Source organism: Pistacia vera, unplaced genomic scaffold (genome assembly GCF_008641045.1).
Source record: "Pistacia vera cultivar Batoury unplaced genomic scaffold, PisVer_v2 Contig214, whole genome shotgun sequence".
NCBI classification, from domain to species: domain Eukaryota; kingdom Viridiplantae; phylum Streptophyta; class Magnoliopsida; order Sapindales; family Anacardiaceae; genus Pistacia; species Pistacia vera.
Genome location: NW_022196018.1, coordinates 2,173,282 through 2,185,783, shown reverse-complemented (window position 1 = coordinate 2,185,783; position 12,502 = coordinate 2,173,282). Strand labels below are relative to the sequence as shown.

General features: G+C 35.5%; 2 protein-coding genes across 2 annotated transcripts; one reads left to right on the top strand and one right to left on the bottom strand.

Moving 5' to 3' along the window:
* The first annotated feature begins 4,403 nt into the window (after positions 1 to 4,403).
* LOC116129862 (L-ascorbate peroxidase 3-like) lies at positions 4,404 to 8,104 on the top strand. Its single transcript, XM_031415592.1, has 14 exons — positions 4,404 to 4,590; positions 4,703 to 4,827; positions 4,942 to 4,991; positions 5,093 to 5,158; positions 5,249 to 5,306; positions 5,848 to 5,983; positions 6,096 to 6,220; positions 6,335 to 6,384; positions 6,486 to 6,551; positions 6,644 to 6,701; positions 7,158 to 7,240; positions 7,325 to 7,404; positions 7,534 to 7,636; positions 7,745 to 8,104. The coding sequence occupies exons 1-14, from the start codon at positions 4,475 to 4,477 to the stop codon at positions 7,940 to 7,942; spliced, it is 1,314 nt and encodes a 437-aa protein (XP_031271452.1). The 5' UTR covers positions 4,404 to 4,474; the 3' UTR covers positions 7,943 to 8,104.
* A 253-nt stretch (positions 8,105 to 8,357) lies between these two features.
* On the bottom strand, positions 8,358 to 10,614 carry LOC116129912 (protein POLLENLESS 3-LIKE 2-like). The gene is made up of 4 exons (XM_031415656.1): positions 10,317 to 10,614; positions 10,001 to 10,213; positions 9,753 to 9,908; positions 8,358 to 9,674 (listed from the first exon to the last, which is right to left on the bottom strand). Exons 1-4 carry the CDS (start codon positions 10,482 to 10,484, stop codon positions 8,610 to 8,612), a joined length of 1,602 nt encoding a protein of 533 aa, XP_031271516.1. The 5' UTR covers positions 10,485 to 10,614; the 3' UTR covers positions 8,358 to 8,609.
* Between the last annotated feature and the right edge of the window lie 1,888 nt (positions 10,615 to 12,502).

Below are 12,502 nucleotides of genomic sequence, written 5' to 3'. Positions count from 1 at the left end.
ATTAGGATTAGTCAAAATCTAAAAATTATATATATTAGTATTTTAAAAAAAAAATTGAGAGTAAGCCAAAAGTGAGCTGGATCCGTCCCTATATATATATATTTGAAGTGTTGGACGGTTCTCAATTAATCTTCGAAACTCTTGAACTATCGATTGATTACAAGTTTTAGTGACTATTACATTAGTAACCGTGAAGACTCGAACTCAACACATTATATTATATTCTACTCTTACTCTTTTACTTTGAAATATTATAAAATCATGTTAAATTCTACTTTTGCTCTTTTATCATGGAGAGATTCGAACTTCTACTTTTGTTTTGATATTTCCAATTTTATTTTTAGCATTTCAAATATCAATTAATTAATACTTTAATATAAATATTATAGATTATATTATAGAGATATTATATTACTCATGTTGTTCGAAAAAATTTAGAATGAAAAATACTAAATTTACTGGTTTTGCAAACCAATTCTTATTTCGACTAATCACATCGTATTTGTTGATGCATGATTTTTGACACCAACTAATCGACACGTACGTAACGTTGATTGGTCAAGAGACACACGTGATTGTGGATAAAAATGTATGCAATGAGAGCTTTTTGAAGTGGTTCAGATGCTAAGTTAGCAAGTTCTACGTCCACTGATTTGTATTAGTATTATGGGTCAGGTCGCAACAGCGGACTGACTTACAAATAATTAGGGAAATATAAATACAAAGGTACAAGAGAGAGAGAGAGCTAGTTCAGAGTGTAAAATGACCGAATCCCCTTTAATGAAGGGGTCTTCCTCTTTTATAGTGAGATGAGTGCAAGTAATCATCATTAAATCCACGGGTTGGTGTGAATGTTAGGACAAAATCCGGCTTCACGTCACATTGTCCACCTTCCAAGCTGATTTCACACGATTTGGAGCAAGGAAATGGACACATGGGAGCTCCATAGCGTCTGACAGGCTTGACGTGTGTTCTGACGGTAGCAGGTCACACCCCATCACGTGACTTCCCACGTCAGCTCTTGATTTTTCAGGCATAACAATATTCTACGTCAATCGAGATGAAGAGACGGTCTACATAATTGATAAGTGTAATCTTACGCTTTTAGAATACATTTTAAAGATGGAATTATCCCATTACCATTAATTCGACCGTACTTTACATTGTCAACTTAAATTTCGTCTTCCTGCTTAAGCTGGCTGAGGCTGATCTCATAAACTTGACTCCATACGAAACCAGAGACCTACACCAAGTCAATATCAACACCTATTACTTCATTGATTAACCTCAGCCGTTGATTATCTAGTATTCCCGGAATATCAAAGGGTGAATGCACAACAGCACAAGACACTCGATGTATTGTAACTCACGAGACTGACTGACTCATTGCTCTATTGTTTACCTTTTCCAGAATTTAAAAAAATAAAAAATAAAAAAATTACAGAGAAATTGGGAGTATCACCTTCCCCATTTCTGCTGCGTTTTTTGCTATGATAACAATACCCAAGAAATTGTTGATAAAATAACAGCGCAATAGAAATGGAAAATCCTTCATACAACGGTGACGTTTCATAGATGTGGCCTTCTTACCCATTAAAGAATGGGTTGCTTTGGGAGTTAAATTCTTATTATCTTATATAATTCAAGTAATTGGTTGCCTTTTTTAGGGAATTGTGTAGTGGAATCCAACCGGTAGAGGGTATTTCCCAGGAAGAAGCACTTATAATAAAGAAAATAAGAGTTAATGACTTTTTCTCATCCAAATAATGGTTTAACGATACTTTCTCACCTACAAACTTTTAGAATGTCGACTTTACTACCCAATTTATAGGTGTGTTCAAAAAAACCGATTGGAATCAGAACCAGCAGATACCCGGGGTTTGGTTCCAGTTCCTACCCGGAACTGACCGTCAACGGGTAGGTTCCGGTTCCAAATTTTTGAACCGTTTCTATGCGATTCCGGTTCTGGTTCTTATAGTTAGGAACCGAAAACCGAGACTAATATAAAATAAAATTAAAGAGTAGGGGGTTAATAAAAACTTTTATAGAAAAAGTAAATTGAATACATTTATATTTATATTTCATAACATTTAAAGTAAGTTAGTTTGACTTTTGAGAATCTATCTTTACAAAGTAATGGAATTTGTAATTTGTAATTTATAATTTATAATTTTATTTTTGTTAACAAGTTCCAGGGGGGGTATTTGTAAGTTTATAAGGGTTTTTTTTCCATTTTAAAAACTTTTGGGGGGTCATAAATTTTACAGGGTACCCAAAACAAAACCGTTGTTACTGGTTCCAGTTCTGGGTACGGTTCCGGTTTCGGTTCCAAATTTTAAGGAACCATCGGTTCCGATACCGGTTCCTTCAAAAAATGCAGGGTACTCGGAACTGAACACCCCTACCAATTTATATTCCAACGGCAAATAAAAAGCAAACTCGATCAAGATTGTTCGGGCTTTTAAAGAAAGAAAGCCGATGAGTCTTTTGGTGGTGGAAAGTTGAATTTTGGTGGTTGAGATTGATAGGAATTTGACTTAAAATGAGTGGTTGAGAAAACTCTAATCACTTGATTACTAGCGATTGGCGGGTCGGCAGGATTTAGGTTTGAGGGGTTTTGATGAGTGATAATAGTGATGGTATGAGGTCGCAACGATATCGGAATCAGAAACAGAATGTAAATTTGGGTAATAAAATTGTATTTTAAAAGTCTATAGGTGGAAAAGTGTCATTAAACTATTATTTGGGTGGGAAAAAAGTCATTTACTCAGAAAATAAATAAATAATAGTTCATGTTTGGACACACCATCACCATCACCATCACCATCACCCTTACCCTTACCAAGTTTTGTTTATTAATCACATAGACTATGGTTCTAGTTAAGCTCAAGTAAATCCAAATGTAGATGGAGATTTAATTTTAAAAGCATAGTGTGCACATGGAAAGTGTAAGATCACAATACATTTAATCATGCTCCCCACTACCAAAAAAAAAAAAAAACTCTTATTAATTTGGGTAAATTGTGTTTATATAAAATGAGAGAGGGCAATAATGCTTGGATTCTGATAGTAGCTTCTTCTAGGAAACAAGGTAATCCCTCTTAATTGGTCGACAACTTTTGGTGAAACCACCTTTGAGTAACCGAGTGGACGATAAATACTTTTTAGGTGTATTACTCAAGTGGTCTTGAGCTCAATTCCTCTCAATTGCTAATATGGGTACACACTAGAGGGTTTACCAGATCATTAACTTCACGATCCCGGGGGATTAATCGAAGTGCATACAAGCTTATCTAAACACTCCCGGTCACCAAAAGAAAAAAAAAATTTTGCGAAGTCTAATGTGATATCGAAGTTAAAAGAATTACTATGATTTCGTATCATAAACGTAAAAGTTAAAAAGGTGTAAGCCTTTTAATTTAACCCTCATTTGAAATTAGAGGAAAAAATATAAAAAACTAAGGGAAGTGATTTTTAGCCCCCATTACCAAATACACCTCCTCTATAATTTAAAAAAAAAAAAAAAAAATCTTTAAACCATATTTAATATCGAAAATAACCTTCTAAGTTTACTTAGGTCTATTTTTTCCAATTTCAAAGATTCATCTCATTGTATAATTACTTTTTCCATAGTTTTAATATTATATTTTCATCAAACAAGCAAATATTTAAAATAAAACATAAGGTTTCAATGATTATTGAAAATTAGGATTGGGTTATGAAAATTTAGGGTTAAAATTTATGTAAGATTAAATGTTAAAAATTAAAAATAAAATAGTATATAAGTGTATTTAGAAATTATAATATTATTTATAATAATTTAAACTAAGGTTAAATTTGTCAAAACAAAAATTACATTTAAAAGTGGGGCTAAAAATCACTTCCCAAAAACTAAATAGGGTTGGTTTAGTAAATACGTGAGGCCTTTTATAGGCCCACTACTATTGGGCTGAAGTATGAACCGGGGTCCAGTTGTGATCGGGTCCAAAATAACCATAAACCGTTACAGTACGTGGAAAACGATCCGGTTCGTTGGTAGGGGTCCTATTTTCAATAAAGATAAGACACCGCTTTCTTCTTATCACACGCGCACTCACACTAACCGAAAATTCTGACACAACGATCATACGTCTACTTCATCTTTCTTGGTTTTCTCAGTCGCACGTACATTCCACGCTCCCATAACGACGTAACTCAGAATAATAATAATATCAAGCCAAATTTGAAAATAATAATAATAATAATAATAAAAAAAATAATTAAAAGCATTCCCTTCCCTCCCTCAGCGGCCAAACTGAACAAGGCAATCCCTTTCCTTCATTTCATCTCATTCCTACCCAACTCTTTAATCAATTCTTCTCTTTTGATTCTTTTCCTTCGTATTTTTCTCTGCACATCTCTCCATATAATTTCAAGGAAACTTGATTCAACTGTGTTTTTTGTTTTGTTTTGAGAAAATAGTAAGAATTTTACAATGGTGGGACGTATAGCAGTAAACGCAGAGTACTTGAAGGAGATAGAGAAGGCTCGTCGAGATCTTCGTCATCTTATCTCCACCAAGAACTGCGCTGCTATCCTGCTTCGCTTGGCGTAATTTTCTTTTTTATTTTATTTTAAAGTGTTAATAATGTTAACTAGTGTACTCTGTGATTATGAATTTTGATGATTCTGATGATGGAGCCTTTGATGCTTGCATGGACAGGTGGCACGATGCTGGAACTTATGATGCTAAGACCAAAACTGGCGGACCTAATGGATCAATCAGGCACGAGCAAGAGCAATCGCATTCAGCAAATAACGGTTTAAAGATTGCTATAGAATTATTGGGTGAGGTTTTTGCTACCGAGCTCTACTTATGAAATGATTCTTTTATCATTATTATCATTATTGATTATTAGTTTATTTTTACTGACTGTTTCTTTGCGTTTGTTTTGATACTAGAGGGAATTAAGGCCAAGCATCCTAAAATTACATATGCTGATCTTTATCAGGTGATTGAATGATCTTATATTTGTCAATATCATATGCGTTTCATGCAGATATCTGATTTGATTTATATTGATGTAAAGTTTGTTGATCTTTGGATTTTCAGCTAGGTGGGGTTGTTGCAGTGGAAGTCAGTGGAGGACCCACTATTGACTTTGTTCCCGGCAGAGAGGTATTTCATTTGAAGATGAGATGATGTTGAGTTGTTTAATCGTATTGCACTATGCTAATTTTTTTTTTTTTAATTATTTTTTCTTATCAGGATTGTATAGATTGTACAGGTTGTACCGAAGATGGGCGCCTTCCTGATGCAAAACAAGGTTTGTCACTGACCTATTTTATCAGTTTATCTAATTCCATTTTATTTCAATTGTATTTCGTGTCGTTTCCATTTTAACCATATGGCTCTTAAGCAGAAATTTTCTGCATAGCACTTGCATGCCTCAAGGTTAGGCAAGAACGTAATTGGTTTAGATTGAATTGATAGCATTTNCGCGCACTCACACTAACCGAAAATTCTGACACAACGATCATACGTCTACTTCATCTTTCTTGGTTTTCTCAGTCGCACGTACATTCCACGCTCCCATAACGACGTAACTCAGAATAATAATAATATCAAGCCAAATTTGAAAATAATAATAATAATAATAATAAAAAAAATAATTAAAAGCATTCCCTTCCCTCCCTCAGCGGCCAAACTGAACAAGGCAATCCCTTTCCTTCATTTTATCTCATTCCTATCCAACTCTTTAATCAATTCTTCTCTTTTGATTCTTTTCCTTCATATTTTTCTCTGTAAATCTCTCCATATAATTTCAAGGAAACTTGATTCAACTGTGTTTTTTGTTTTGTTTTGAGAAAATAGTAAGAATTTTACAATGGTGGGACGTATAGCAGTAAACGCAGAGTACTTGAAGGAGATAGAGAAGGCTCGTCGAGATCTTCGTCATCTTATCTCCACCAAGAACTGCGCCGCTATCCTGCTTCGCTTGGCGTAATTTTCTTTTTTATTTTATTTTAAAGTGTTAATAATGTTAACTAGTGTACTCTGTGATTATGAATTTTGATGATTCTGATGATGGAGCCTTTGATGCTTGCATGGACAGGTGGCACGATGCTGGAACTTATGATGCTAAGACCAAAACTGGCGGACCTAATGGATCAATCAGGCACGAGCAAGAGCAATCGCATTCAGCAAATAACGGTTTAAAGATTGCTATAGAATTATTGGGTGAGGTTTTTGCTACCGAGCTCTACTTATGAAATGATTCTTTTATCATTATTATCATTATTGATTATTAGTTTATTTTTACTGACTGTTTCTTTGCGTTTGTTTTGATACTAGAGGGAATAAAGGCCAAGCATCCTAAAATTACATATGCTGATCTTTATCAGGTGATTGAATGATCTTATATTTGTCAATATCATATGCGTTTCATGCAGATATCTGATTTGATTTATATAGATGTAAAGTTTGTTGATCTTTGGATTTTCAGCTAGGTGGGGTTGTTGCAGTGGAAGTCAGTGGAGGACCCACTATTGACTTTGTTCCCGGCAGAGAGGTATTTCATTTGAAGATGAGATGATGTTGAGTTGTTTAATCGTATTGCACAATGTTAATTTTTTTTTTTTTTTAATTATTATTTCTTATCAGGATTGTATAGATTGTACAGGTTGTACCGAAGATGGGCGCCTTCCTGATGCAAAACAAGGTTTGTCACTGACCTATTTTATCAGTTTAAATTCCATTTTATTTCAATTGTATTTCGTGTCTTTTCCATTTTAACCATAAGGCTCTTAAGCAGAATTTTTTTGCACAGCACTTGCATGCCTCAAGGTTAGGCAAGAACGTAATTGGTTTAGATTGAATTGATAGCATTTTGTTTGCATGAAAATGGACGGTTTGGAAAGCACTGTGAAATTTTATATGGACAGGGATGCAAATTTTAGCTAAGCATAGTTCTAGGAAGGTTGGTTGATGACTCGATTCTATGGGAGGTTTTTATCAAGTTCACAGTTTCTTGGCAAATAATTAACCAAGTCTATTTATGTGAGAACTTAAAGATAGTTAAGCTTGTTAAAGTTTCAAATAGTGGTACATTGGGTTGTTTACTGTAACTTATAATAGATTTAACAGATTTTACTCTATTTTACTCAATATTTTCCAGGTGTAGCACATATAAAGGCTGTCTTTTATCGGATGGGTCTATCTGACAAGGACATTGTTGCACTGTCCGGTGGCCACACATTGGTAACATTTTGCCCTGATTCCACTTTGCAGCTAATTCTCTAGTCTGATTAAATGTTATATGTAATTTCTTTTTATTTCTTTTAGGGGAAAGCACATGCAGAAAGATCAGGCTTTGAGGGCGCCTGGACAAAGGATCCTGCAAAATTCGACAACACATACTTTGTGTATGATAAATTATCAGTGCTTCACATAAATGAAATTTGCATACATTCTATTTGCATAATTCATGATGAATCTAACTTTTGTATACATTCTATTTGCATAATTCATGATGAATACTATGATGTGAGCAGGGAGCTTCTGAAAGGAAATTCAGAGGAACTGTTACAACTTCCAACAGATAAGGCTTTACTGGAGGATCCAGAGTTCCGCCGCTATGTGGAGTTATATGCAAAGGTAATATTGATTCTTAATAAATGGGAAGATGAATGGTTTATGTTAGGATGAAAACTTACAGTGTTGCATCACATTATTAATTGAGATTTTTTTTTGTTCATATGGTAGGATGAGGATGCATTCTTCGCAGATTATGCAGTATCACACAAGAAACTTTCAGAGCTAGGCTTTAATCCATCTCCCCTGGGTTCTAAGGGCGCTGTGAAGAACTGTACTGTATTGGCACAAGGTGCTGTGGGAGTTGCAGTTGCTGCAGCCGTGGTGATCTTCAGTTACTTTTATGAAGTTCACAGAAGGGTCAAGTGAAGAACTTTTAAGTTTTATCCGTATCACATGGAATCCATGTTGGAAATTTCACCAATAAGTTTCTTGATTGAACATGATGTTACTGGCAAGTCCTATGAGAGGAAGCATTTATGTCTTTCACTTTGATTTGATAATAAATGGGTCTTTTATGTGGAATGATCATATTACATTTTCTCATTTATTCATTACTTCAGCTGTGGTCCTATGTTTAGTATCAAGTCTCTGAGCATTTGGTCCGAGACTACTGTGGTTCTATTTCTTAGAAACAGGTCCCGTTTTTGATTTCGACTTGAAATTTAAAGAACTTTTTTTTTTTTTTGGTATCCGGGGATGTCCGGGTCAGCTTTCCCTTCCTGTTGTCCATAGGGAAAAGGGGAGACTTATTTTGCATAATAGATTGCCAAAAGTGAGACATCAATTATTTTTTTCTTTTATTGAGATGTGCCTTGTTGAGGCATACATTAAATAAGTGGTAGGCAAAATTAAATAAATGCTACATTGTTTAGTGGATACAACCGTCAAATTTCTACCCTCAGATTTCTACCTACATACTCCTTCCACTCTTCTGCAGGAAGTGGAGTCAAGGAGAACAAGTTTATCTCCAATCTAAAAGCTACATAGATTATGAAATTAAATTATTAGTTAAGGTAAAAAGACTCCATCAGATTCAGGCTCTTGGACTCAAAGAAAGAGTGATATCTTGGAAAACCTTAAGTCGCTTGTCGATCTTCCTCTGAAATATCCCTGCATTATTGTTGCTAGTTTCATCACTCTTCCCAGCTTCATTTGTTGAACCTAGAACTGCAGCAATAATAGCCTCTTCAAAGTCCTCGTTGTTGGGCAAAAACTCTGTCAGTTTGTTCTCTGCTTCTTCAGTCGATAGCCTCCTTGTCTTGTTTTCAGGTTTCTCTGGTTCTATAGCAAAAGGCTTGGTGTACTCCCCAATGTCATTCACTCTCATAGAATTAGCAGCATTTCCTGACCTTGTTCTTTTCAGTTTCTCATGAAACTGATTCCCAATTGGTTCTTTTACCATTGGCTCCTTCAAAAATTTGGATGAATAAAACGGCGGTGCATCGATATTCCATGGATTTCCATAAGGGGGAAGTTGTTTGATACTTCTCTGCTGAGGAGGATCAATGTTCTCATCAGCAAAATCATCCTGAGTTTTGATTGCCTTGGTTGTGGGCAAGATTTTTTTTTCTTTGGAAGGCTGAGATTGCCATGAGTTCCCATAGGGAAAAAGTTGTTGTTTGACACTTTTCTGCTGAGGAGGAGGAATGATTTGATTCACAATTAAATTGGAATCAGTGTTCTCATCAGCAAAGTCATCCTGAGCTTTATTTGCAGTTGTTGTTGTTGGCAAGACTGTATGATCTTTGCAAGGCTGAGGTTGCCAAATTGATGAAGAGCCAAGAAAGGCATCAAACAGCCTACTTTGTTCAACCCGATCCCCTCCTTTGTTCATCATCTCAGACTCAAGGTCTTTGAGCATCTGTTGTGCTCTTTCATAGGCCTTAAGATGAGAATCAACCCCTCTGGGTCCATCAGCAACTGCCGGTTTCACTCGCCGCAAAGTTTCTTTAGCCTCAGCAATTCGCCCTTGTTTCATCAAACAAATACCAAGATTGCACATCTTGTTGTTATCCGGTGCAATCGTTAGTGCTCGTCGATAAGCATCTTCTGCTTCAATGTAGTTGTTCTGCTGCATCAATGCCCATCCCAAGTTTCCCTGTAACATAACATTGACCCCAGTTCAGTAAAACCAATACTAAGCCATTGAACAAAATTTGTACTCGAGCATTCTCACCAGTAATCGAGTTGCTTCTTGCTCCACAGAGACCTGAAATTTCTTGCCTTGAGATCTGGCAGTCTTTGTGCGTTTCCCATTGAAAGCCAGCCCTTGTTGAATCAAATACAGCTTGTGTCTCAGTAGTGCTATTTGGTCATCCAATCTTCCACATCTCTGTACAATAATTTACCCAAATAACTAAAAATCAGTACTCGCTTAGTCTGAACAACAAAAAAGAAATACAAAATGCGGAAATGTGTTAAAACCTTGTAAAGATCCAACAGGATATTGTCAAGAGACTCCTGTGCTTGATCCGAACAACGACTTCTCAGTGACTTGATGGCTTCAATGGCTTCTTCCGCCCGGTTCTGTTGCTTCATCACAATAGCCATATCTTTCAAAGCACTATCTACTCTATCCCCAGCATTAATGGCAGCCCAAAACAAAGGAATCGCCTTCTCAGGGTCTTTATCCACCAACTAATCATACAAAGAAACAAAACCCACATCAAGAAAACATAAACCAGAGAAACAAAAAATCAACTAAAGATCAAAAACCAATTTTAAAACACCCTAATCTTACCTGAACATTCTTGGCCCTCACATAAGGACTGTCACCAACTGGGACTTTGTGTATGGCATGAAAGGACTCCGACCGTGTTCTTGACACCCCAAGAGGCTTCGCCGGTGATGAAGGAGCCGATTTGGTTGGCCTGAAACCAGGAGGAGCGTTCCACATATCTTGCAACATCTTTAAAACCAATTTTTTTTATCTTCTTTTTTCTAATTAGATTAGAGTATTTGTATTTCAGAGATTTTAAAGATGAACAAGAGATAAACGAAGTCTCTGTGGAGAAGAAAAAAGAAGAAAAGGAGAGAGATTTAAGAGTGGGGAGGCAGAGAGTGAAGAAGAAAGGTGTGATTTAGAGAGGCTTTTTAGGAGAAACTTTTTGAAAATTTTCGACCGTTGAAGTTACCGTTCCACCTACTAGCCGTTAGAACGTAGACTCTCCCCAATAATATACTCAGAAAGCGGCACTCAGAAAATCATTATTTTAAACTCGCCCCCAAGATAACCGTATTTACGCATTTTGTACGTAGTCCTCTATTGATTATTTCTATTAATACCATATAGAATTGAAAATTTTGCAATAACACCCTTACCGAATCTATTTAATTATACAATATTTTTTTTTTCGACACAGATTTCCATGAAACGACAAAAGATCATTCAATTATATAATCATTCTAAGTTGTTAATGGAAATACAACTAATATATATAATTTTGGATAATTTTTTTAGTGACCGAAGTGTTCAGGTTAGCTTATATGCATATCAATTAATCTTGGGAGTTATTTATTTATTTTTTTGATAATCGGGGTGTTTAGGCCAGCCTCAAGGTTTGAACTTAGGAACCCAAGAAAAAGAGCAAATCTCCTTGACCACCAAACTAACCTTTTAAGGGTTTTGGAGTTTATTTAATACCCTACAAACTTAATAGATCAAGTGAGCCACAAATATGGTAAATGCCCACTTGGTAAGACTTTGAAATCTCGAATCCGGGTAACCAAACTTCTCGAAGATATTATTAGACTGTACAAACAACACATAAACCAGTAAATATCGATCAAAATATTATTTAATTCATAATTTCTCTTGGTTTATCTGACATAGTTTTGATTATAAAGTGTTTTTATGTGTATTCGTATATATTAGATGGTGGCGTATCGCACAAGAGCTACCTGGAAGAAGTACCACAAGTGTCAGGAATCACAGCAGAACCAGTAGAATGAAAAATTACTTAAACCAAGCTAGTGGTGTGAAGGCTGTAGTTCGCTGCAGAATCAAAGTGTCCAAGGTAGAGAAAGAGTTAACAGACTTAAATCTAAATCTGGAGCTTTCTCTAAGCTGTACTCCGGCCAGCGCCATGAAATTTTAATTTGGAGCTGACACCTTAGACATTATTCCCTGCTTTTAATACCCACCAGTGAATTATAAAGGAGAAGGGAGATTATTTGAGTTCCATCTAGACAGATTACTGGGCACTTGCTGTTCAAATATCGTAATTCTTGGGTTTTATTTAGTCTTCATGGTGTCATGAACCATCAAACTCTCTGGTTTTTAACCTACATATGATAAAACTCAAAAGCTATCTGTTTTAAATACAGTAATGTTTTCTTTACGGATTATTCCATATTATTTTTATTTTTATGCAAAATCATGGACTTATAAAAAAACCCTATGTAATTAATGATATATTAATCCAGAATAAATCATTTTAACGCTTAGAATTTTAAATTTAATTTAAGATTTTCCTCTCAATTAAGATGTTAATTAAGAAGATTGATATGTTTTAAAAGAAAAGAGATGAAATAAAATGACAGGCCAGAATCGCTGCCTGAAAGAAATCCAAGGAAAACACATTGAACTCCAAACCAATTGCCCTGCCAATTTTACCATATACCAAAACTACCCCTCCCGTTCTCTCTGTCTCTCTGTGTCTCTCCAATCCACCTCCCCAGGCTCTGATTCCAAATCTTTTCAGACCGGGAGTGTTCAGGCTAGTTTATATACACTTTAATTAATCCATCGAGGCTCTGGAATTGTTGGTCAAGTAAGAGTTTTAATGGCCACCGCTATTAGTGTCTTAGGATACTTGAACTCAAGTGCTCGTAGAACTTTTTTTGCTCTTTTACTATCAAACCCCCTATTAGTCAGGAATTGTTAGTTTCAACAACATAGAAAACATTTCCTTTCCTGGAAGAGAT

Excerpts from the sequence above, each read along its gene's own strand:
- LOC116129862 (XM_031415592.1), top strand. The coding sequence starts at position 4,475 with ATGGTGGGACGTATAGCAGTAAACGCAGAGTACTTGAAGGAGATAGAG. Across the intron at positions 5,984-6,095 it reads GCTATCCTGCTTCGCTTGGC|GTGGCACGATGCTGGAACTT; the intron begins GTAATTTTCTTT and ends TTGCATGGACAG. Across the intron at positions 7,637-7,744 it reads ATGTGGAGTTATATGCAAAG|GATGAGGATGCATTCTTCGC; the intron begins GTAATATTGATT and ends TTCATATGGTAG.
- LOC116129912 (XM_031415656.1), bottom strand. The coding sequence starts at position 10,484 with ATGTTGCAAGATATGTGGAACGCTCCTCCTGGTTTCAGGCCAACCAAA. Across the intron at positions 10,214-10,316 it reads TGAGGGCCAAGAATGTTCAG|TTGGTGGATAAAGACCCTGA; the intron begins GTAAGATTAGGG and ends TTGTATGATTAG. Across the intron at positions 9,909-10,000 it reads TCCTGTTGGATCTTTACAAG|AGATGTGGAAGATTGGATGA; the intron begins GTTTTAACACAT and ends ATTATTGTACAG.